The sequence below is a fragment of the Mobula birostris genome, chromosome 17 (assembly GCF_030028105.1).
Source record: "Mobula birostris isolate sMobBir1 chromosome 17, sMobBir1.hap1, whole genome shotgun sequence".
Lineage (NCBI taxonomy): Eukaryota > Metazoa > Chordata > Chondrichthyes > Myliobatiformes > Myliobatidae > Mobula > Mobula birostris.
This window is the reverse complement of record NC_092386.1, coordinates 73,479,342-73,501,005: the sequence shown is the minus strand read 5'-3', so window position 1 is coordinate 73,501,005 and position 21,664 is coordinate 73,479,342. Positions and strand designations below refer to the sequence as shown.

The 21,664-nt window shown below is 45.9% G+C and overlaps 1 protein-coding gene across 7 annotated transcripts in view; it reads right to left on the bottom strand.

The window, feature by feature from the left end:
* Positions 1-897: 897 nt before the first annotated feature.
* The window catches only part of adamts3 (ADAM metallopeptidase with thrombospondin type 1 motif, 3), a 370,913-nt gene continuing 350,146 nt past the window's right edge, over positions 898-21,664 (bottom strand). For all 7 annotated transcript variants that reach the window (XM_072281905.1, XM_072281906.1, XM_072281908.1 and 4 more), the window contains 4 exons: positions 16,093-16,225; positions 10,785-10,992; positions 4,162-4,279; positions 898-3,760 (listed from right to left, as the gene is read on the bottom strand). In XM_072281905.1, the coding sequence (XP_072138006.1) occupies positions 3,252-3,760; positions 4,162-4,279; positions 10,785-10,992; positions 16,093-16,225 (968 nt within the window). In that variant the 3' untranslated portion in view covers positions 898-3,251. The remainder of the gene's footprint in view (positions 3,761-4,161; positions 4,280-10,784; positions 10,993-16,092; positions 16,226-21,664) is intronic.

The following is a 21,664-nucleotide window of genomic DNA, read 5'->3' as shown; positions in this document are numbered from 1 at the left end:
CCTGGCCGAGATAGCCATTCACGAGTCCAGGGCCTGGCCGAGATGGCCACACACCAGTCCAGGGCCTGGCCGAGATGGCCACTCACCAGTCCAGGGCCTGGCCGAGATGGCCACTCACCAGTCCAGGGCCTGGCCGAGATGGCCATTCACCAGTCCAGGACCTGGCCGAGATGGCCATTCACAAGTCCAGGCAGCGGAAGGTGGATGGTGCTGCCTGGGTCGACTGCCTGCCCCTTTTCCGAGGGTATGTCAGTGCCCGGCTGTCCTTGGAGACGGGGCACGTGGTCACAGTGGGCACATTGGGGGATTTCCGTGAGCAGTACCCCTGCAGGTTATAGACTGTTTCATAGACGGTAGTAACCATAGAGTAATTTGAGTATACTTACTGTCTTGTAAATATTGAATGCCTGTACCTTGTGTTGTAAATAAACTCCTATAGTTTTGTCAAAAAAAGAGTTGAGGATATTCATCAGTTTTGAATCTTTAGAACAGAGGATTGTGGGAATCAAGTAGGAAAATGGTGGCCAAATGTTGAATTGATTTTGGGACACCAGTGCATGCTCAGGGCTATAGGTTCTATTCCTTCTTTAATGTCTGAGCTAAGTGATGCACAGTGGCATTCAATCTGCAGGAATGAGTTACTGTTGGCAGAGAACTGAACACCACTGTCACAAAGGCTGAACAGAGGCAGAAGGTACAAAATATAAATGAGGAGAGTTCAACTTTCAAATGGAATGCTACATTCTATACAGCAATTTTAGTGTATAAACAACATAATCGAATGGACTTGTTGAGATGCTTTCAATAATATACCCACTTGACAGATCAAGGAAGAAGATGAAGCAGGAAAATAAACAATAGGAATGCTGCAAATTCAAATAGAGTCTAAGCCTTTAAACTCAGGGCTTATATTTATTGCTATGTGCTCTCCAATATTACAAACAGCATCAGTAGTGTACACTACAGTAAAACAGAAATCTACATTATTGTACAAAAAAAAGCAAAATTGAACAATTAATTCATTTTAGTTTCCTTTATGGCTTGAAGGATATTCTTACATTCTATGCAAATGTCTGAGGGCCCAGGAGTTGTCATTTTATAAAGCACTAATTTCATTCACCTTCACTAGCCTTGTAGATTGACAGCAGCAATTCCTCAAAGGCACTAGGTTGACTGAAATATCTGATTTACTGGCAAGGGGTTCCTGGTAGCAGGCAGTTGAGGACTCCACACACAAAATGCTGGAGGGACTCAGGAACTGAGACCCTTCATCTCCACCCAAAATGTCAACTTCCCCCAGATGCTGCCTGACCTGCTGAGTCTTTCCAGCATTTTGTGTGTGTTGCTTTGGTTTCCAGCATCCGCAGGATCTCCCGTGTTAGTGAAGGGCTCCGTTCAGGCTGACTGCCTGGCAATTTTCTGGGGGGTATGAGAGTGCCCGGGTAACCCTGGAGAAAGAACATGTAGTCCAATGGAGGCGTTTAGGAACTGCTGTATTTACTGCCATTGTCACTAGAGTTTTGATGTAGTGTTGTAATAATGTAGAAGTTGCAATAAATGTATTTTGTTTCATAGTCTTCCACTATGTGCCTCCAGTTACATCCTAACTATACCATTTTGATTATGAAATGGAATACTAGACCCAATTTCAAACTGGTTCAGCCATTCTCTCTTTCCCCATTATGGGCACCACAGTAGTGTAGAGGTTAGTGCAGTGCTATGACGGCTTGGGGTCAGAGTACAGAGTTCAATCCCAGCATTCTCTGTAAGAGGTTTGTACATCCTCCCCATAGAATGTGTGGGTTTCCTCCCACAGTCCAAGGATGTACCGGTTCGTAGGTTAATTGTCCTGTGATTAGGCTAGGGTTAAATCAGTGGGTTGCTGGCTGCATGCTTTGAAAGTTTGGAAGGGCAGATTCTGTGCTGTATTCTACAAATAAAATATTAGCTACACACCATTTTTAAAGTTTGATCAATGCTTGTCAGTTGGTCAATCGGAATGTCCAAACTTTACTGTATAAGGCACACTAACAGCATTTTTTTCTGTGAGATTAAATCACTATATTTGCATTGGATTTTTAATTATATCCTGTGCAAATTGATTAGGACTCGGAGTTGGTAGAGAGAGGCCTTGTTGGTTTTTAATGGTGGGGGGAGATGACAGCTGGTGTAGCTGCTGCTTCTGTCAACACACATGTAAGAATGTTTTAGTTGGATGGCCGAATTTCTCAAGCATAAACGCACACTAGTGTATGACTGAATGGATCAGAGTACTTTGTTTTACAAATATAGTCACTGTTGCTATCAGCAAATGGGACAGTTGACAAAGAGCCAGTTCAGATGATAGAGACAGCTTAAGCCCAGAAATGAAGAACAATGTATTGTATGCTCAAAATTCCTAACAGGATGTTTGATTGATGTATTTGAATCTTACTCATGAAATGTGTAACAAGAACAGAATATTCTGGGAAGGCACAGCATATTGAAGGAATGGCATATCGCCGGCATTCAGATTGGAATGAAAACCTGCACCGCTTATTTCCAATGGGCTTTATATAACCAGCTTTGTTCTTCGTAGCTTTGTAGACCGTGGGTGCTGGTAAATACATGTGTTAAGTTAACCTGGTAATGGGACCACCAATAATTCTTACCCATTTATTTCACTCTTTATTCCTGACTGTATTTGGACAGTTTTGAATATCAAGAATACACCAATATTTAGACATAGTTATGTAACATTGGTAAACACTGAATAGAGCAAACTAATTTTGCCCTAAACCCTAATGTTAACTTTTGCAAATACAGTACAATATTTACAGAGCAGCTGAAAATAACTAAAATTATATCCATTCCACTGACAAATGTGGCTGACCAGACTGCAGAACATTTTCTTATAAATGCATCTCCAAAACTTTAATAATATCATTTCTTCGAATGCCTGGCTTTGATTTTTTAAATGTCAGCTGAAATGCAACATGATTTCATAATTATTTGCAAAGATAACAACTGTCAGACCTGGTAGTTTCCTTCACATTTGAAAGATCTTTCGTGCCTTTGTTACCCCAAATAAACTGAAGGCTGCTCAAATGGTTGAAAAGATTAAAGTGCCAGCACTTCACAAACCTGTCAGTTTAAGTTCACTGAAGTTGCCCAAAATCCTTTTTAATTATTTATGTATCATGATATGTACAATTTGAAGAATGGTATTTCACTTTCTCCCAGGAATGTCTGATGCATGAAGGAAGCACCCTTCATGTATTTACCACAGGAGTCTGTAAGGTGGTATGGCTGTCCGTAGTCATTGTCCCACTGTACGACGCTTGGGTCACCGTGGAGCTGTTCGTAGAATGACGAGGTTTGCTCTGGAGTGAATGCAGTGAAGCTACAAATCTGGAAGGCCTGCTGTCAAGAGAAGCGGGGTTTGTTTGAGAGAAAACAGCAGCTTTTGTTTTGCCACGAGCTGTGCTTATTGCACTGGGCGGTGTGTTCCTTGCTTTGACTGGCTTGTTGCTGTGTGGAACTCTGCTCCTGAGGGTGGTGTCCATCTGTTGTGTTGGTGCCATCTCTACATTGGTTCTGTGGTCTGCACCAGCCACCAGGTCCTCTAATTCAGCAGTGCCAGTGAAGAAAGGGGGAGCCAGGGTACTGCTGCGCTTGCTACACGATTCACAACAGAGTTTATTGTAGCCTGGGATGGAGCAATACCGAGCAAGCACTTCCATTTGGCAGAATATGGACTTGTCTTTAAGACAGGGCTCATCTACAAAATCAATAAAATTTACTATCATTAATAAAAACAGCAGAGCGAGAGAAAGATAATCCTAGATTGTATACTTTTTAACATTTCGGAGAGAGCTAGGAGGGAGCTGGGAGGGGTAGATGAGGGAAGAAGGGAATGAGGGGAAAGATGAGTTGGAGGAAGCAGTGAGGATGAAGCTCTAGTTGGGCGGGGCAGAGAATATGGGAACTAAAGATGAGAAGGAAGCTGTTTTTGTTGAAAGTCATACAGCCTCAGGAAATTATGTGCTAGTTAAAGTCTTTTTGTAATGCATATATAATTTACAAGATTCATGCGTTGTTGAGGAACGTCTTTAATTTCTGATCTTTTAGAGGATCCTACATCCCCATACCTTACGAGTGTCTATCATCATAGCTACATACCAACACAGGGAGGAGGGCTGCAGACCTTCGTCGCTTCTGGCTTCTCCCCATCACACAGATTACTTGGACGACATGTGACTTGTCTTTGCTCAATTCCTTCACCACATGTGACAGAACACTACATAAAAATAAATACAGAAAGAAATCGGGCACACGTTTTTGATGGAGCACTTTCCCAAGATCGTACAGTGACAATATGGTTCCCATGTCACAATGCAGTCGGTCTGTTACATTCCAACCTGCCAGTGATATTTTGTGTGACAAATCTGCACTCACCTATATAACAGTGACAGCTCCATATCAGACAATGCTAAACAGGGACCGTCAATACTGCATCCAAATGATAAATAAGTAGCCATACATAGTATTGTTGGTAGACCCTCAGAAGGAGACGAGAGGGCATATGGGAGCAAGGTATACCAGCTAGTTCAGTGATATCGCAGCAACAACCTTGCATTCAATGTCAGTAAGACCAAAGAACTGATTGTGGACTTCAGAAAGGGCAAGATGAGGGAACACACACCAATCCTTATAGAGGGGTCAGAAGCAGAGAAAATGAGCAGTTTCAAGTTCCTGGGTGTCAAGATCTCTGAGGATCTAACCTGGTTCCAACGTATCAATGCAGCTACCAAGAAGGCAAGACAGCAGCTATACTTCATTAGGAGTTTGAGGAGATTTGGTTCATCACTTAAGACACTCAAACTTCTACAAATGCACTGTGGAGAGCATTCTGGCAGGCTGCATCACCATCTGGTATGGTGGGGGGGGGTGGTGGGAGGAGGCCGCTGCACAGGATTAAAAGAACACCGGCACATCGACTGAGTTGGCGATGCTGGCGTAGACGTGAACGTAAAACAGCAAACCGAAGAAATCTTGACAAGGAGACAGGATTTACAGGGACTATCTTGAAACTAGAAACTACAAACTTTTGTAGAACTTGGAACTTAGAACTAATGGTTCTAATCGGACAAAAGAACGAAGTATCACCAGAGAATAGACCAACAAACTGGCAACCTGTGATAGTAATACCATCGTACCTCTTTCACAGTCTCTGATGAAAACCAGGTGTACTGTATGAACCAGGTGTATTGTAGAGGGTGAAAAAGCCTTGCAGAGGGTGGTTAGGGAAGCAGAGAAGGTTATTGGGGTCTCCCTACCTCTGTCCAAGACCTCTTTCAGAGTCGATGCCTCCAGAAGACACGGTACATCATTAAAGACCCCTCACACCCTCTCCATGAACTGTTTGTTCTTCTGCCATCAGGCAAACGTTACAGGAGCATCAAAACTAAAACCACAAGGCTACTAAACAGCTTCCTCCCACAGGCAGTCAGACTGCTAAATAGCTGCTCCACCTGACTCTGCTTTGGACACTTATAACTTGATTTTAACTGACTTGTGGCTGTTGTGTTTTACTATTTATTGTTATGTTTATTATTTAGTGTTGTGTTTGTTATGTTATGATTGCACCGCTCCTGGGAAACGCTGTCTCATTCTGCCCTGCAGAGCTGATGTACGGTTAGAATGACAATAAAGTTTTTTGAATTTTTTTTTGAATCTTAAGTAAACTAGCAGCAATTGGAAATCTCATGACTGAAATTAGGGCATATTCAGGGAGAACAGTGTGTTAAAGGGGAACAGCCAAACGGAAACATGACAGTATCCCTTCCTCAACGGGAGCCTCCAGGCGCTCCCCCAGGCTTGTCTGGATGGTCCTGATGGAAATCCCGAACGAGAGAAGGGTTCAGGATGAAGGAGCGGGGAATCCAGGAACGTTCTTCCGGGCTGTACCCCTCCCAGTTGACCAGGTACTGGAGACCCCTGCCCCGATGGCGGACATCCAATAACTGCCGGACGGTGTACGCCGGATTGTCGTCGATGATCCGGGGGGATGGAGGGGTTTCAGTCGGTCCCTGACAGAAACTGGTTTTAACTGGGAGACGTGAAATATAGGATGGATCTGCATAGACGTAGGTAGTTTGAGCCGGATTGCCGTGGGGTTGATAATGCTCTCAGCTTCGAAAGGTCCCAGGAAGCGGGGGTGGGGGGGGGGGGCAAGCTTCTTGGGCTTGTTCTTGAGAAGAATGTCTCCAGACGAGAGCCACACCATCTGCCCAGGTCGATACTCAGGAGCAGGGGTACGATGGCGGTCAGCAATTTTCTGGTTACGGTTGGCTGAGCGAAGCAGGGCTGTGCGTGTGTCTTCCCAGATTTTTCGGCACCTGTGTATATGGGCCTGGACTGACAGCAACGCAACCTCCTCTTCCTGGGCGGGAAACAGTGGGATTGATAACCAAGAGAGCATTCAAAAGGAGATTTTCCGGTCGCTGTACTGACCAGAGAGTTGTGGGCGTATTCTACCCATGCGAGCCGGTTGCTCCAGGTAGACGGGTTGTTGGCTGTTATACAACGTAACGCCACCTCCAACTCCTGGTTGACTCGTTCCGTTTGCCCGTTTGTCTGTGGGTAAAAACCGGTCGATAGGCTAACTGAGGCACCAAGGGCTCGAGAAAAAGATCTCCAAACTTGCAAAATGAATCGAGGTCCCCGGTCGGAGACAATACTTGAAGGAATTCCGTGAAGTCGGAAAACGTGGGTGACGAGGAGGTCTGCAGTCTCTTGCGCGGAAGGAAGTTTAGGGAGGGCTACAAAATGCACCGACTTGGAGAAACGGCCCACCACAGTGAGTACGGCAGTGTTTCCACGTGAAGGGGGTAGACTGGTGACGAAATCCAGAGCGATGTGTGACCAGGGACGACCACGGACACGGACAGGGGATGAAGCAATTCCGCAGGTGGCCGACAGGAGGTTTTCCACGGGCACAGACAGAACATGCAGAGACATAGGAACGGGTGTGAGCGTCCATAGAGGGACACCAGAAATGTCTCTTCAGAAGGGTCAGAGACCAATCGATCCCGGATGACAGGCAAAACGAGAAGTGCGCCCGCACTGGAGAACCTGTGATCGAACAGAATCAGGCACAAAGAGGCGATTGGGTGATCCATTGCCTGGGTCAGGTTGAGTCCATTGGGCCTCTTTGACTATGGACTCCATCTCCCAGTTGAAGGCAGCCACCACACAGGATGGTGGAAGGATGGTCTTGGGGTTGGGAAGGTCCTCCTTGGAAACGTATTGGCGGGAGGGAGCATCGGGCTTCCCGTTCTTGGATCCCCGGATAAAAGGTGAGGGTAAACCTGAACCAGCCAAAAAATAATGCCCAACGGGCCTGGCGGAAATTCAGGCGTTTGGTGGTCTGGATATATTCAAGGTTCTTCTGGTCTGTCCAGACGATGAACGGGTGTTCCGCCCCCTCCAACCAGTGTCTCCATTCTTCCAACGCTAGTTTGACTGCCAGTAGCTCCCGGTTCCCCACGTCATAATTTACTTCAGCAGGAGACAGTTGGCGAGAGAAGAAGGCACAGGGATGTAGTTTCTGATCTGGGCCCGAATGTTGGGATAGTACCGCTCCCACCCCGGAGTCGGAGGCGTTAACTTCCACAATGAATTGACAGGAGGGGTCCGGTTGAATCCAAACGGGAGCAGATGTGAAGCGCCTCTTTAGTTCCGCGAATGCTGAGTCCGCCTCGGAGTTGCAAAGGAAAGATGTGGCAGGTGAGGTAAATCGGGTCAGAGGAGCCGCCACCCGACTGAAGTTTCTGATGAACCAGCGATAGAAGTTCGCAAACCCCAGGAACCATTGGAGTTGCTTGCGGTCCGCGGGTTTGGGCCACCCCGCCACAGCCCGGATCTTCTCGGTATCAGCTCTCACCTGTCCGCTCTCGATGATATAACCTAGGAAGCTGACCGAGGGGACGTGGAATTCGCACTTCTCCGCCTTTATGAATAACTTATTCTCCCCCAGTCTCTGCAGGACTTGACGGACATGAAGAACGTGTTGCTGGGAACTGTTGGAAAAGATTAGGATGTCATCCAGATAGACAAACACAAAGCGGTTAATAAAGTCTCTTAGTACATCGCTAATCAAGGCTTGAAAGACTGCAGGGGCGTTGGTGAGGCCAAAAGGCATGACCAAGTACTCGAAGTGGCCTAAAGGGGTATTGAATGCCGTCTCCCACTCGTCCCCCTCCCTTATTCGGACCAGATGGTAGGCGCTTTGTAGGTCCAACTTCGAGAAGATGGTGGCTCCGTGAAGTGGCTCGAACGCAGAACTTATCAGAGGCAGTGGGTACTTGTTCTTCATGGTTATATGATTTAGGCCTTGGTAGTCGATGCAGGGACGTAGGGAACCATCCTTCTTCCCCACAAAGAACCCCGCGCCCACGGGGGAGGATGAGGGTCGGATGATGCCCGCCGCGAGAGATTCACTGATGTAACCCTCCATTGCTTCCCCCTCTGGCCGAGACAAGTTATACAGCCGACTGTGGGCAGAGGAGCTCCTGGGAGAAGGTGGATAGCACAATCATACGGTCGGTGTGGAGGCAGGGAAAGGGCCTGTTGTTTACTAAACACTTGTCCCAGGTCGTGGTACTCTGCTGGAACCCTGGTCAAGTCAGAGGGTTCAATGGCAGATGAGGTCGTGGTGGTTTTCACAGGGGAAAGGGCCAACTGTAGACAAGTGGCGTGACAAAATGGACTCCAGCTGGCTATCCTCCCGGTGGACCAACCAATGTAAGGGTTATGGCGGCATAACCAGGGGTACCCAAGAACTATAGGAGCTTGAGGAAAGGAAATTAAGTTAAATTGTACCTGTTCCCAATGGTTCCTAGATGGAACCAAAGACAGTGGTGGGGTACAGTGAGTGACTCAGGCCAGAAGTCTTCCGTCCAGTGCCCGGGCTTCCAGAGGGGTAGTCAACGGCTCCCGAGGAATTCTGGCCTGGGAAGCTATATCTTCATCCAACAGATTCCCCTCAGCACCGGAGTCTATCAAGGCAGACAAGGACAGGGGCTGTTGGCTGTAGCTTACAGTGGCTTGGACTTGCATCCGGGATTGGGGGACAGAAGGGAATGTGGTCTGACTCACCAGGGTCTCCCTTTCTACTGGTGAGCCCTCCCCTTTTGGCTGAAGGGAACAGGTAGCATGAAAATGGCCAGACTGACAGCAATAGAAACAATCCCCTGCTCTGAATCTCCAGAGTCACTCTGAGGGAGAAAGACGGCTCCGTCCCAACTGCACTGGTTCCTCTCCCGGGGTGGTGGAAACGGCCGGGCTGGATGCTATTCTAGGAGTGGGAGGAGGAGAGAGGTTAGGGCTGGGAGTAGATGGTAAGGATTGCCGTGGGGTGGCCAAAGGACGACCGGTTCTCTCCCTCTGTTGTTCTTGGAGTCGGTTGTCCAGCCTGGTGGCTAGGGAGATCAATGAATCCAGGCTGTTAGTGTTATCCCTAGCCGCCAACTCGTCCTTTACCTTGTCACAGAGGCCTTGCCGGAATACCTCCTGGAGTGCCTCATCATTCCAGCCCGAGTCGGCCGCTGGCATCCATAACTCCACGGAGTATTCTGCAACACTAAGTGAGCCTTGATGGAGGGTGAGTAGCCGCTTAGCAGCATCTTTACCGCAGATGGGATGGTCAAAACTCTTCCTTATTTCTGAGATGAAGGTGGGGAAGGAAGAGCAGATCTCTGGCTGATTATCCCAGATCACAGTGGCCCACGCTAAGGCATTCCCTCGTAACAACCCCATAATGTAAGCTGTTTTAGATCTGTCCGTGGCGTACGTGGATGGCTGCTGCTCGAACACCAGGGAGCATTGCAGCAGAAAAGCCCGGCACTTCCCCAGATCTCCGGCGTAGGGTTCTGGTTCGGGGACGTGCAGCTCCCTTGGCCGACGTGTTGTTCACGCCTCGGGCATCACCACCACAGGCTGTCTGGGCTGGTCAGACGCAGTTCCCGGAGTCGACGGGGTAAGATGGGCGTTTACTCGGTCGACCTGTTCACTGACCTTTCTTACGTCTATTGACAGGCAACGGAGGTTTTCCATGACTTCCTGGAGTAGCTGATCGTGCAAGCCCAGTAGGGAGGCCTGGCTGGCGAAGGCTTGTTGCAGAGGATTCGTGTCTGCAGGGTTCATGTTGGCCAGTTTGTTCTGTTGCACGGGGCGACAGAAGAGAACCCTAGTGCAGGACACCGGCACGTCGACTGAGTTGGGGATGCTGGCATAGACGTGGACGTAGAACAGCAAATCCGAGGAATCTTGACAAGAAGACGGGATTTACAGGGACTATCTTGAAACTAGAGCTGAACTTGGAACTTAGAACTAATGGTTCTAATCGGACAAGAGAACAAAGTAACACATGAGAATAGACCAACAAACTGGCAACCTGTGATAGTGATGCCATCGTACTTATGTCACAGTCTCTGACGAAAACCAGGTAATTGGAAATCTAATGACTGAAATTAGGGCATAATCAGGGAGAAAGGAGCGTTAAAGGGGAACAGCCAAACGGAACCATGACAAAAACAGGTGTTCTCAAATTTCTGTTCCCGTTGTAATTTCTACCTGTATGATTTCCTGATAAGCTGGGGAAAACTCAAAGCTGAGCCATGTTGCACTAGTACTTTTTAGTTAACAATTTCACTAACTTGTGGCATTGCTTTGAAAAGGATGGCCCACGACATGCAGTAAGGCTGTGTGTTTCATAGTTATGGAAGCTGACCCTCACTGACCTCTGACCAAGGGCCTATCTTCCATTGTGCAGGGCAGGGCTTCCGATTGCAGGCACGACGAGTCTCTGGCCGTTCACCAACGCAGTATTTACTGTGGACTGAACGGTTCTTTCCATCAACCATCAACTGCACGCAGCGGACAGTGCGGATCTGGTAACCGGAGCCGCCGCAGGATTTAGTACAGTGTTCCCATTCCTCTGCTCGCCACCTGGACAAGATGAATTTTATTAGCAGAGATCCATGGCATCATCTGTGGATTGAATACCTTTCATTAAACAAAGACACTAACCACACATCACTCAGATTACTGAGAGCTTTCAAACTGAAATAACCTGAAAGAAGTGAAGACACAAGAGACAAGGAATAGACAAACCACTGGAAGATCTCAATGGTTCAGGCAGTATCTATGGACAGAAATGGACTATTGATGTTTGGAGTCAAGGACATTGTGGACAACGTTTGTTGCTTCAAATGTCCAGCACCTCAAGTCTCTCGAGTCTCCATTCTGCTGTCTTTTGAGGTATGCCTACCTTGATGCCATGCCACTGTCTTCAACAGGACTTCTGTGAGACCTTCTCAATTTGCCACTAGCCCCCCAAGATCTCTCTTGCTTTCCGCTCTCTGACCAGAGGTCTTGATGAGAGGTCTCAACCCAAAATGTTGATCACCCATTTCAACAGAACATAGAACATAGAATAGTACAGCACAGTACAGGCCCTTTGGCCCACAATGTTGTGCTGACCCTTAAACCCTGCCTCCTATATAACCCCCCACCTTAAATTCCTCCATATACCTGTCTAGTAGTCTCTTAAACTTCACTAGTGTATCTGCCTCCACCACTGACTCAGGTAGTGTATTCCACGCACCAACCACTCTCTGAGTGAAAAACCTTCCTCTAATACGCCCCTTGAACTTCCCACCCCTTACCTTAAAGCCATGTCCTCTTGTATTGAGCAGTGGTGCCCTGGGGAAGAAGCACTGGCTGTGTACTCCCTATCTATTCCTCTTAATATCTTGTACACCTCTATCATGTCTCCTCTCATCCTCCTTCTCTCCAGAGAGTAAAGCCCTAGCTCCCTTAATCTCTGATCATAATGCATACTCTCTAAACCAGGCAGCATCCTGGTAAATCTCTTCTGTACCCTTTCCAATGCTTCCACATCCTTCCTATAGTGAGGCGACCAGAACTGGACACAGTACTCCAAGTGTAGCCTAACCAGAGTTTAATAGAGCTGCATCATTACATCGTGACTCTTAAATTCTATCCCTCGATTTATGAAAGCTAACACTCCATAAGCTTTCTTAACTACCCTATCTACCTGTGAGGCAACTTTCAGGGAACTCTGGACATGTACCTCTAGATCCCTCTGCTCCTCCACACTACCAAGTATCCTGCCATTTACTTTGTACTCTGCCTTGGAGTTTGTCCTTCCAAAGTGTAGCACCTCACATTTTTCCGGGTTGAACTCCATCTGCCACTTCTCAGCCCACTTCCGCATCCTATCAATGTCCCCCTGCAATCTTCGACAATCCTCTACACTATCCACAACATCACCAACCTTTACGTCATCTGCAAACTTGCCAACCCACCCTTCTACCCCCACATCCAGGTCGTTAATAAAAATCATGAAAAGTAGAGGTCCCAGAACCGATCCTTGTGGGACACCACTAGTCACAACCCTCCAATCCAAATGCACTCCCTCCACCACGACCCTCTGCTTTCTGCAGGCAAGCCAATTCTGAATCCACCTGGCCAAACTTCCCTGGATCCCATGACTTCTGACTTTCTGCATAAGACTACCGTGTGGAATCTTGTCAAATGCCTTACTAAAATCCATATAGATCACATCCACTGCACTACCCTCATCTATATGCCTGGTCACCTCCTTAAAGAGCTCTATCAGGTTTGTTAGACATGATCTGCCGTTCACAAAGCCATGCTGACTGTTCCCTGATCAGACCATGATTCTCTAAATGCCCATAGATCGTATCTCCAAGAATCTTTTCCAACAGCTTTCCCACCACAGACGTAAGGGTCACCGGTCTATAATTACCCGGACTATCCCTACTACCTTTTTTGAACAAGGGAACAACATTCGCCTCCCTCCAATCCTCCGGTACCATTCCTGTGGACAACGAGGACATAAAGATCCTAGCCAGAGGCTCAGCAATCTCTTCTCTCACCTCATGGAGCAGCCTGGGGAATATTCCGTCAGGCGCCGGGGACTTATCTGTCCTAATGTATTTGAACAACTCCAACACCTCCTCCCCCTTAATATCAACATGCTCCACAACATCAACCTCACTCATATTGTCCTCACCATCATCGAGTTCCCTCTCATTGCTGAATACCCAATTTCACTCCACAGGTACTGCTTCGTCCTCTGAATTCCTCTGCGTTGCTCCATATTTGAAAGAAATGACTGGATTGTTTGCAATACTTCACTGATACTGGTTTATAAATGTATTAGCTACATATTCATAAAGAAGCTTGTTTAACTTTAAATGTGCAACACAAGTCAAGGTTGAAGTGTTCTTGTTCTAGCCCAGGCACAGGAGATACTTTATCTTTATACAGATTAAATGCTATGGACCCAAACACACTGCATTCTTTTCTGACTGCACTGGTGCAAGTGTTTTAAGTACTAAACTTCACACTATCTACATACTACTTACGCACACCTTTTATAAGGATTGCACACTTTTGTAAGTATTGCACTTGGATGAAGAGCAGAACATGAGGGCGCCACAGTAGCAAAGTGGTTAGTACGACTCTGTAACAGTCTGTCAGAGTTCAATTCCAACAGTGGTTGTGTGTCAACCACCCAACCGCCCCACCCCAGTGGAAAACATGTCCCCCCCCCCCCCCCAGGTACTCTGGTTTCCTCACACTGTCCAAAGACACAACGGTTAGTAGGTTAATTGGTCCCATGATTAGCTGGGGTTAAATTGAGGGATGCTAGGGTGTCACAGCTTGAAGGGTCGGAAGTCAGATTCTGCGCTGTATCTCAAAAGCATCACGTCTTCCAGAACCATAATCTGTTACAGAGTCCAAGAGAAAATTGTCATGAAGTCAACAAATATTTCTAATTTTCTGTAAGTAACTGCGGGTTAAACAAAAGTATCAATTTGTTTAAAATTGTTCCATTAGGTGAGTGCAATGAGGCTGTTAGGGATTATTGAGTACTTAATGGAATTATGTGAATATGCCAGATGGTAATTCAAATGAGAACCTGTTCTCAATTTAAATGCAAGGAGTAATCAGTTTGGAATTAAAGAACACCTTTGCAAATAAACAGTTCTGTCTGTGGAGCTCAGGCAGCCAGCCCACCGCAGGGAGCTGGCTACTAAGAGATATAGTTTGAAAAGTGAAGGGCCCATGAGATGCTTTGGTCTGCATTACCAAAACGTAAGACAATGGAGTTATGTTAATTGGCTTGCATCAAACCAGGCAACGCTGGCTAAGTTTTTGCACAACTGTGACTGAGTTCAAGGAAGCTTGCAGACCATCAAAATAGACATATTCTAGCAAAAGTCTCCCAAACTCAAAGTACATCACATTCTTATGCCCTTAAGATCAAAGATACAGCGGGTGATTGAATATACTTCCATAGTTACAATGAGAATATTTACTTACATTTTATGTCTGACAAACGGTTCCTTTGAGGTACATATTTACAATGGAACACATTGTAATTGATAAGCTATCTCTGGAGCTTCCAATTTATTTGATGGGACAAACTAATTCATACAGATGGTACAAAAACTACTGAGGACAGAAAGCCAAATACCTAGGGTTAGTGTGATGATGGCTGACTCTTTGAATATTCAAATATTGACCATGTTTGGTGTGCTAAGGGATAGTATCAGTCTGGTTTGCAAGCTTCCTTGAACTTGTTTACAATGATGCAAGTAACTTAGCCCATAACTGCCTGGTTTGATGCAGGTCAATGAAGATAACTCTATTGTCTAATATTTGGCCGATACATATGAGAACAGCTCATGGTCACTTCTCTTTGCAAACTATATCTCTTACCAGCCAGCTCCCTGCTCTGGACCCACTACCTGTGTCCTGTAAACAATACTGTTTGTAAAGCTGTGCTTTTAGCTTCAGACTGCTTGCAACTTACATGTGGTGGCCACTTTATTAAGTACACCTGCACATCTGCTCACTTATGCAAGATTTCCCAGTGGCCAACCATTTTAATTCCATTGCCCATTCACATCCTGATATTTTATTGCATGGCCTCCTCTACAGCCATGATGAGCACACTCTCAGGTTGGAGGAGCAACATTGCATATTCTGTCTGGGCAGCCTTCAATCAGATAGCATGATTATCAATTTCTCTAACCTAGTGATTTTTCCCCACTCCCCTTTTCTCTTTTTTCCATTCCCCATTCCATCTCTCCTCTTACCCTTTCTCTTCTTTTCACCTGCCTATCACCTCCCTCTGGTATCCCTCCTCCTTCCCTTTCTCCTATGATCCACTCTCCTCTCCTAATAGATTCCTCCTTCTCCAGCTCTTTACCTTTTCCACCTATTACCTCTAACCTGTCTTCCTTCCCCTCCCCCCACTTCATATTTTGGCTTCTTCCCCTGTCCTTTCCAGTCCTGGTGAACGGTCTTGGCTCGAAACGTCAAGTGATTCATCAATGCAGTCTGACCAGCTGAGCTCCCCCAGCAGTTGCCATGGATTTCCAGCATCTACAGAATCCCTGTATCATGATGTTCATTACCTTGGTGCCATATACAGTGTATGATTCCTTTGCTAAGTTTCAGATCTCACATTTCTGTCACTTACTGTAGTTAGTACCAACCATTTCCACCCCTATAAACTTGACTGAATCTATAAATGCTTCAACCCATTTCCTAAAACCCTTTAAGCGTTTTGTTACACCCAGTTTCACTATTCTAAAACAACTCTGGCTGACATTCCATCTACCTTCCATAAACTTGAGATGCTTCGCAATCCTTTGATTTATGCCCAACTTTCCTCAAGCAGTACTACTTCGATTTGGTTTGGGAAGCTGCTGGAAGTTTTGCTGTTTTAAAAGTTTTTTTGAAGTGGAATTTGTGATGGTTGCTAAAGCAAAATAAATCATCATTATCACTGATGCTGATAGTGATGAAGAGAACTCTTGTCATCCAGAGTCATTATGAGCAAGAAGAAACTCATTTCACTGGCTAATTCTAGTATCATCTACTGGTCAGTGGTAACTTCACTGTTTAGATTCCTAGAAAATCATTTTTTTTAGTAAGGGAAGACAGGGAGCAGCAACACATCTCATCAAAGCACATGTTACTTACATAGGCAGCTTACATTGCTGTAGGTTACACATTCTGCGGATAGCTTTTGGCTTTTTGTCTGCAGAACAGTGGCTGCGGTGAACCATTTTATTATCAGCTTTCCTGCGGCATCCATATTTTGTATATTGAAAACCTAATAACAAAACCTGAGTTATTCATCTATGGCAAACACAACTTGAACTATAGTATTATGCATATATAAACAGCTTTCTAATGCTATTTACTGTATCCCACACACATTCCCATTCCTGTTACCATTGATGGTGAGGACCTACAAGTGCCTGGGGGTGCACCTGGACAACAGACTCGAGTGAAGCACCAACACAGAGTCTGTGTACAAGAAGGGCCAGAGTCGCCTCGACTTCCTGAGGAGACTGAGGTCCTTTGGGGTATGCAGGCCTCTCATTCACATGTTCTACCAGTCTGTTGTTGCTGGTACAATCTTCTATGTGGTGTTGTGCTGGGGCAATGGCATCAACATGGGTGATGCCAACAGGGTCAATAATTGGAAAGGCCGGCTCTGATAAAGGAGCCAAACTGGACATACTGGAGGCTGTGGTAGGACAAAGGACCCCACAGAAAATCCTGGCAATTTTAAACAATGTTTCTTACCCTCTGCATGTCACCTTGGCTGAACAGAGGAGCACTTTTCGTGATAGACTAAGACAACTGTGCTGCTCCAAAGAGCGCGATATGAGGTCATCCTTACCCTCGGCCATTGGGCTATAGTCAGGGAAATGATGACCCCCTCCTGTTTGTGGTAACTTATTTTTTATTCTTTCTACTTCCCTTCTAATATTTATATCTGTGCACTTGTAATGCTACTGTGAGACTGTAATTTCCTTTGGGATCAATAAAGTATCTATCTATCTTATGGACCAACTTTACAAGCTGGACCTTAACAAAACCAACAACATCAAATACACTGTCCTCATAAACACATGTGGTATTTTTTTCAAAAAACTTCTAAAGTGAGTCAACCTATAGCTGGGAAAGTGATGACCCCTCCTATTAGACTGTTTGAGGTAGCTTTTTTTTAATCCTCTCTTATTTTTCTCCTAATATTGTATATCTGTGGGCTTGTAATGCTACTGGGACACTGTAATTTCCTTCAGGATCAATAAAGTATCGATCTATCTATCTTCCCACCCTGTTCCTTGTAACCACCCTCAATTTAGCTGGTCCATTTCCAACACCTCCCTCCCTCTACTCGATCTGCCTGTCTCTATCTCTGGAGACAGCTTATCTACTGATGTCTATTATAAACCCATTGACTCTCACAGCTACCTGGAAAATACCTTTTCCCACCCTGTTATTGAAAAACGCCATCCATTCTCTAAATTCCTCCATCTTCAGTTTGCCTACCAGCCCCGACTAGGAGTTGAGGATGCCATCGTCTACCTGCTGAGCTGTGTCTACGCCCACCTGGACAAGCCAGCGAGCACTGTGAGGGTCATGTTTTTTGACTTCTCCAGTGCGTTCAACACCATCCGCCCTGCTCTGCTGGGGGAGAAGCTGACAGCGATGCAGGTGGATGCTTCCCTGGTGTCATGGATTCTTGATTACCTGACTGGCAGACCATAGTACGTGTGCTTGCAACACTGTGTGTCTGACAGAGTGATCAGCAGCACTGGGGCTCCACAGGGGACTGTCTTGTCTCCCTTTCTCTTCACCATTTACACCTCGGACTTCAACTACTGCACAGAGTCTTGTCATCTTCAGAAGTTTTCTGATGACTCTTCCATAGTTGGATGCATCAGCAAGGGAGATGAGGCTGAGTACAGGGCTACGGTAGGAAACTTTGTCACATGGTGTGAGCAGAATTATCTGCAGCTTAATGTGAAAAAGACTAAGGAGCCTGTGGTAGACCTGAGGAGAGCTAAGGTACTGGTGACCCCTGTTTCCATCCAGGGGGTCAGTGTGGACATGGTGGAGGATTACAAATACCTGGGGATACGAATTGACAATAAACTGGACTGGTCAAAGAACACTGAGGCTGTCTACAAGAAGGGTCAGAGCCGTCTCTATTTCCTGAGGGGACTGAGGTCCTTTAACATCTGCCGGATGATGCTGAGGATGTTCTACGAGTCTGTGGTGGCCAGTGCGATCATGTTTGCTCTTGTGTGCTGGGGCAGCAGGCTGAGGGTAGCAGACACCAACAGAATCAACAAACTCATTCGTAAGGCCAGTGATGTTGTGGGGATGGAACTGGACTCTCTGACGGTGGTGTCTGAAAAGGGGATGCTGTCCAAGTTGCATGCCATCTTGGACAATGTCTCCCATCCACTACATAATGTACTGGTTGGGCACAGGAGTACATTCAGCCAGAGACTCATTCTACCGAGATGCAGCACAGAGCGTCATAGGAAGTCATTCTTGCCTGTGGCCATCAAACTTTACAACTCCTCCCTTGGAGGGTCAGACACCCTGAGCCAATAGGCTGGTCATGGACTTATTTCCTGGCATAATTTACATATTACTATTTAACTATTTATGGTCTTATTACTATTCAATTATGTATGGTGCAACTGTAACGAAAACCAATTTCCCCCGGGATCAATAAAGTATGGCTATGACTATGTCTCCACCGCAACTGCTCTCAGGATGAGGCTTTTCATTCCAGAATGAAAGCGATGTCCTCCTTCTTCAGAGAGGGGCTTCCCTTCCTCCACTATCAATGCTGTTCTCAACTGCATCTCTTCCATTTTGTGCACTTCTGCCTTCACCCCATCTTCCTGCCATCCCAACAGGGATAGGGTTCCTCTTGTCCTCACCTACCACCCCATTAGCCTCTCTGTCCAGCACATAATTCTCTATAACTTCCATCATCTCAACAGGATTCCACCAAACACACTCCCCCCCCACACTTTCTGCTCTCCACAGGGATCACTCCCAACGTGACTCCCTTGTCCATTCGTCCCTCCTCACTGATCTCTCTCCTGACACTTATCCTTGCAAGCAGAACAAGTGCTACATCTCCTCCCTCACTACCATCCAGGGCCCTAAACAGTCCTTCCAGGTGATGCGACACTTCACCTGTGAGTCTGTTGGGGTGATATACTGTGTCCAGTGCTCCTGGTGTGGCCTCGTGTACACTGCTGGACCCCATGTGGACTGGGAGACCGCTTCACTGAGCACCTATGCTCCATCCACCAGAACAAGTGGGATCTCCCAGTGCCCACCCATTTTCATTCCACTTCGCATTCCCATTCCCATATGTCCATCCATGGTCTCCTCCACTGTCGTTTTGAGGCCACACTGAGGCTGGAGCAGCAACACTTATATTCTGTCTGGGTAGCCATGATGGCATGAACATCGATTTCTTGAATTTCCAGAAATGCCCCCACCCTTTTCCATACCTCTCTCATCTTATCCCCTTGCCTGCCCATCATCTCCTTCTGATGCTCCTTCCCCATCCCTTTCTTCCATGAGTTCTGTCCTCTCTGTCAGATTCTCCCTTCCCCAGCCCTTTATCTCTTTCACCAATCAACTTCCCAGCTCTTTCCTTCACCCCTCTCCCTCCCCCCGATCACCTTCTGTTTCTTCCTTCCCTCCCCCCACCTTCTTATTCTGACTCCTCATGTTTTATTCTCCAATCGTGCTGAAGGGTCTCGGCCCAAAACATAAAATCTTTTCCATAGATGCTGCCTGGCTTGCAGAGTTCCTCCAGCATTTTGTGTGTGTTGCTTGGATTTCCAGCATCTGCATATTTTCTCTCATTTATCTATCTATCTTATCCTTTTATTTAATCTATTTCAGGACAACGTCCCGGCTGGTGGCGTAGTGGCATCAGTGTTGGACTTTGGGACGAAAGGTCCCGAGTTCGAATCCAGCCGGCTCCCCTGCACATTTTCCATCCGTGCTGCGTTACGAGCTGGTGATCTCCTTGGAAACTCACCCGGCAGAAGGTAATGGCAAACCACTGCTGTAACTTGCCTCGTACACGATTCGTACGTCAGAGAGGCGTGAAGGGAAATCGTCCGCTAACTGGAGAAACTCCGGATGTGACGTAACTTTCCTTTATTTCAGGACAAGGACATCATTGAAAATCCAGCATTTAATATTCATAGTCATAGTCATACTTTATTGATCCCGGGGGAAATTGGTTTTCATTACAGTTGCACCATAAATAAATACATAGTAATAAAACCATAATAATTAAATAGTAATATGTAAATTATGCCAGTAAATTATGAAATAAATCCAGGACCAGCCTATTGGCTCAGGGTGTCTGACCCTCCAAGGGAGGAGTTGTAAAGTTTGATGGCCACAGGCAGGAATGACTTCCTACGACGCTCTGTGTTACATCTCGGTGGAATGAGTCTCTGGCTGGATGTACTCCTGTGCCCAACCAGTACATTATGTAGTGGATGGGAGACATTGACCAAGATGGCATGCAACTTGGACAGCATCCTCTTTTCAGATACCACCGTCAGAGAGTCCAGTTCCATCCCCACAACATCACTGGCCGTGAGCTAGAGCTCAGGACCACTGGGGAGTATTTTGACACACTCAATGTGATACATGGAATAGGTTTTCAACCCACTGCAGATATGTCAACTCTGTTAGGGTGGGAATGGAATCGTACAGAGTCCAGACTAGGTAAAGATGGTAGGTTTCTTTCCCTAAGTAGTATTTAAAGCCAGTCTGCATCTTCAATGTTTACTTTTACTGATAAACACATATTATTTTAGAACTGAGCCCTAAATGATCTCAACATCCAGAAACCTCTTAATCTCTATTTTCAATACACTCATGTCTATGTTTCCACACCATTCTTGGATTAATTATTCCCAAGATCCGATATTCACTGATTTAAGAAATTTATTCTCATTTTACTCCAAATAGCCAGCACATTAATTTGAGACCTTAATCCACTGTTCATACAACTAAGCCAGAAACATTACCTCAACATAAACGTTGTCAAGCCCCATAAAAATGGTGTATTTCAATGTTTTTCTACTCCCTCTAAAGTAAAGGCGCCATAGGCTTAACATTTTCCCATGAGATATCTCCCTCATCCCACATATAATCTGGTGAACTTTGTCTGCATCTTTTCTATTACCTTAGGCAGGGAGATGAGACCTATATACAATTTTCCAGCTGCAATGTCAGCAAGGATGCCTCACTCACAGCCTTCTAGCCCTGTGCATCTCCATTGCTTGTGGTACCTGCACATTAGCTTCCAATGAGGAAATTTACATTTTCTAAATGCCATGATCTCTCACCCATTTAAAAATAACATTATATTCTATCTACCATGTCCTTGCCCATCCATTTGACATGACCTTATTCATCTGACGCTCTCTGCACTCTCACTACACATTCTGTCACTCTGTACTATCAACAAACTTGGATACATTACATTTGATCTTCACGTTCAAATAATTGACATAACATGTTGACACTGAGATCCCAACACCGATCCCTTTGGCATCCAATGGGCCAAAAACCTAAAAATAACATTTATTCCTACTCCATTTTCTACTCTCAATTCTCTCCAATCCCACGTTATCATTTTGTTTAATGATCTCTTATGAAGTACCATTTTGTATAATCCCTCTTATAAAGT